Source organism: Helianthus annuus, chromosome 1, assembly GCF_002127325.2.
Source record: "Helianthus annuus cultivar XRQ/B chromosome 1, HanXRQr2.0-SUNRISE, whole genome shotgun sequence".
Taxonomy (NCBI): domain Eukaryota; kingdom Viridiplantae; phylum Streptophyta; class Magnoliopsida; order Asterales; family Asteraceae; genus Helianthus; species Helianthus annuus.
In genome coordinates, this window is record NC_035433.2 from 85,365,888 (window position 1) to 85,369,953 (window position 4,066).

General features: G+C 40.2%; 1 protein-coding gene across 1 annotated transcript; it reads right to left on the reverse strand.

Moving 5' to 3' along the window:
* Positions 1 to 1,488: 1,488 nt before the first annotated feature.
* Positions 1,489 to 2,448, reverse strand: LOC110924287. Its single transcript, XM_022168333.1, has one exon. The coding sequence runs from the start codon at positions 2,446 to 2,448 to the stop codon at positions 1,489 to 1,491; it is 960 nt and encodes a 319-aa protein (XP_022024025.1).
* Positions 2,449 to 4,066: the final 1,618 nt, after the last annotated feature.

The following is a 4,066-nucleotide window of genomic DNA, read 5'->3' on the forward strand; positions in this document are numbered from 1 at the left end:
ATCTTGAATGAATCTCCTATAGTATCCCGCAAGCCCCAAAAAGCTTCTAATTTCCGAAGGGTTCTTCGGGGGATTCCATTTTGACACAGCCTCAATCTTGGACGGATCCACCAATACTCCGTCGGCACTTATGACGTGGCCAAGAAATTGTACCTCTCGTAACCAAAAGGCACACTTAGAGAATTTCGCATACAGCCTTTCTCGTCTAAGTGTCTCTAACACTTCTTGTAAGTGGTGTGCGTGTTCAGCTTCGCTTTTCGAATATACCAAGATATCATCGATAAACATGATGACTGACTTGTCCAACATTGGCTTGCAAACCCGGTTCATGAGGTCCATGAAAGCCGCGGGTGCATTTGTTAGCCCAAATGACATTACGAGGAATTCATAATGTCCATATCTTGTGCGGAAAGCCGTCTTCGGTACGTCTTCTTCTTTGACCCTTAGTTGGTGATACCCAGACCTAAGGTCAATTTTTGAAAACCAGTTCGCACCTTGTAATTGGTCGAACAAATCATCTATCCTAGGAAGCGGGTATCGGTTCTTTACCGTGAGTTTGTTTATCTCCCGGTAATCGATACACATACGCATGCTTCCATCTTTCTTTCTCACAAACAGTACCGGTGCGTCCCAAGGAGACACACTTGGCCTTATAAATCCTTTGTCAAGCAGGTCTTGAATTTGGGACATCAGCTCTTGTAATTCCGACGGTGCGAGTTGGTATGGGGCTTTAGCTATGGGTTTTGCGCCCGGAATCAATTCGATTCCGAACTCTACTTCCCATTCAGGCGGTATTCCCGGTAAATCTTCCGGAAACACATCTCCAAAATCTCGTACTACAGGTACATCTTCAATCTTCCGTGGTTCTCTCTCAGGCTCATTTGTGTATATCATGAACGCTTTGCATCCTCGCTTCATAAGCTTGTGAGCTTTCAACAGTGAGCACACTATGGGGTTACCTCCTTTTTCACCATAAATGGTGACGTGTTTCCCGCTCGGAGGTATTAGTTTTATCTCTTTACGAAAACACACGACTTTTGCATGGTGTTGGGCTAGCCAATCCATCCCAACGACTACTTGAAATTCTCCCATTGACATCGAAATTAGATCTATCAAGTATTCCTCATCGTCGATGTTTAATTTGCAGCCTCGACAAACATCACAAACTATAAAGCTTTTGTTATCCCCTATTTCAACTTCTAAGGGCACAGGCAATTTCGTCAATACAAATGAAGGATGTCGAATAAACCCATGCGAAATGAAGGATTTATTCGCACCCGTATCAAACAATACACGTGCTGGAATTGAGTTAATTGTGAATATACCTGAAAACACATCGGGTTCTGTTTTTGCTTCAGCTGCGGTAAGTTGGAAGGACCTAGCCTTTGCTTTGGGGGCTTCTGCTGGAGACTCCTTTGCGTCTCTCTTTCCAACTAAGTCCGGGCATTCGGACTTTTTATGGCCGGGTTGATAGCAATTGTAGCAAACTTATACCTTTCCCGGGCATAACGAGGCCGTGTGCCCCGTCTTATTACATATGGGGCATGGCTTGTCTTTGAATCGATATTCCACCTTGTGTCCCTTCCCGCAGACTTTACAACTTGGCGACCCGCCTTTAGCATCCACCTTCTTTCCCGATTCTCCCGTTCGGGCTTTCTTTGTAGGGCTTGGATTTACATCATGTGCCCTTCGCTCACCTCTTTCCACTTGTTTCTTTAACTCGATTTCACGTTCCCGGGCGGTGTTGATAATCTCCGTGAGGGTCTCGTATTTTGACGGAGTCATAAATTCCCGGTATTCAGCACTCAACATGTTGTAATAGTAATATATCTTTTGTTCTTCAGTGGTGACTAACTCGTCACAAAATCTGAGCTTATCCATGAAGATGCCCGTGATCTTATTGATTGTTTCACCCTTTTGTCTCAGCTGGATGAATTCTTCTTTGATTCTGTTAATAACCGCTTTGGGACTGTGGTGTTTAAGGAATGGTACCTTAAACTCGTCCCAAGTCATAACCCTCGCCGCTTCGGCTCCCATTTCCTTCTTTTTGTTATCCCACCAATCTTTCGCTTGATTTCTCAATTGACCCGTTCCGTAAGCAACAAAGTCACCTACGTCACAATGGGTTCGTTCAAACACTCCTTCAACATCGCTTATCCATCTTTGGCAAATTATCGGGTCAACCTCCCCGTTATAGATTGGCGGTTTACACGCCATGAATTCTTTGTATGAGCACCCTTTACGTTCTCCTGTTTTGTCTTTCATAAGGTTGACCGTATCCTCCAACCTTTTAACTCGTTCTTCTACGAGTGACAACACTGTACCTTGAATCTTGTCTATAAACCCAGATAGAGTGCTTTCAATTGCCTTTCCTACTTCCTCGGCAATTATTTCTTTCATTTGTTCGGTGCTTGTCGGCACCGGATCATTATTGCTCCCTTTCGACATTTTGAAACTGAAATGTTTACATCAAGCGTTAAACATTTCATTTATGACATTGCTTTGTTTGTTTCGGTTTAGCCAAGTTCCTAACTTGCTTTAACCGTTCACATTTAATGCACTTTCCGGGTTTGAGTATGTTAACACACTCTTCCCATGCATATCCATTAGTTTCTCATTCCTTACATAAGACCTAATCTACTAACATAATAAGTTAATTCTTACCGGACGATCGATCAAGCTTGAACCGAACACTTTGTTGACAACCTTAAGCTCTGATACCAACTTGTAACACCCTAAATTTTACCCTTGATTTTTAACAAAATATAGTTTAAGTACATGACTTTCATTAACGAAGTTCATAAGTAACGAAGACCTTAGTCAACTAATGACTAAGTTAAAGCATTTTAAAAATTTGTTTAACATGTGTTTACAACCCATACACAAAGACTTCAAAAGATCTAAAACATTGCGGAAGCTTCAAATGGAGTGTTCGGTTCTTCATTTAATCACTTGATCGCCACCAGTAAGATCCACCAAATTACCTATGATCAAAACCGTTAAAATCATTAGTTTTAACGTTGTCATATAATATAATCCCAAGGTTTAACATAACATTAGAAATAACAGTAATATAAAAGTTATTCTGGATCCACCGTAAATTACGGTATCACCGTAATTTACGGTGAGACCTGGAAATGTTTGGTCACCGTAAACCAGGAGACCCACGCCGTAACATATATGATCTTTACCGTAAATTACGGTACTACCGTAATTTACGGTAGTACCTGGAAATTCCATGTCTTGTTTGTTTTGTTCATTTCACTCAAACCCAACTCTTGGAATTTACTTTTCTAACCAACCACTACATCAAATTCTAGTAATTCAAACATGTTATATATTAAGCAATATCAAAGAACAATCCATCATATTCCGGAGCCTTAATCATGTTTTACTTGATTATTTGATCCGTTTGGCTCGTCTAAGGAATCCTCCTCTATGACGACTACCAACGAGTACCAACCGAATTTAATCAATCAATCAATATACGACTTCATCGCTTAATTCAAAACAACTCTTATTCAAAGATTCAATTACACATTAGAATCATCAAATCTAATAAATGTAACGGGTCAAGTTACATACCTTTAGTGCACTCCCTTCGAACGCAAGTCGCCACCGGCTTGTCCACTTGGAGCTCCGGTATCCTTTCCTATTGAGTTCAACGGAAACACGTTTAGAACTCCTTTTAATTCACAATTCGCATATTTTGCCTAGATATCACAATCATACGGTTTAACTCAAATTTTCAAATTTAAGTCTTCTTTGAGGCATTTATGCGAACACCTAACGGGCAGAATTTTATATCATTCATATGTCAAGTTCATAGTTTGCTATTTAGCTAAACTTATTCATCAATAAAGCTTTCATGTAACTTTTAAACATCATAATTTCAGAAATTGCTTTCTATGACCAATTCACACTAGAATAATCCTTCTAAACCCTAGTGTTTACTAATTTTCCACAAAACCCATGAATCACTTTCATGGTGTTCATGAGAATTTCAGGAATTAGCCATAATTTCACATGTTGTTGTCTAGGTTTTTACTCCTAGACACTGTATCAT

Bases quoted from the DNA above. Each gene is read 5' to 3' on its own strand.
- LOC110924287 (XM_022168333.1), bottom strand. From the start codon at position 2,448: ATGTCGAAAGGGAGCAATAATGATCCGGTGCCGACAAGCACCGAACAA.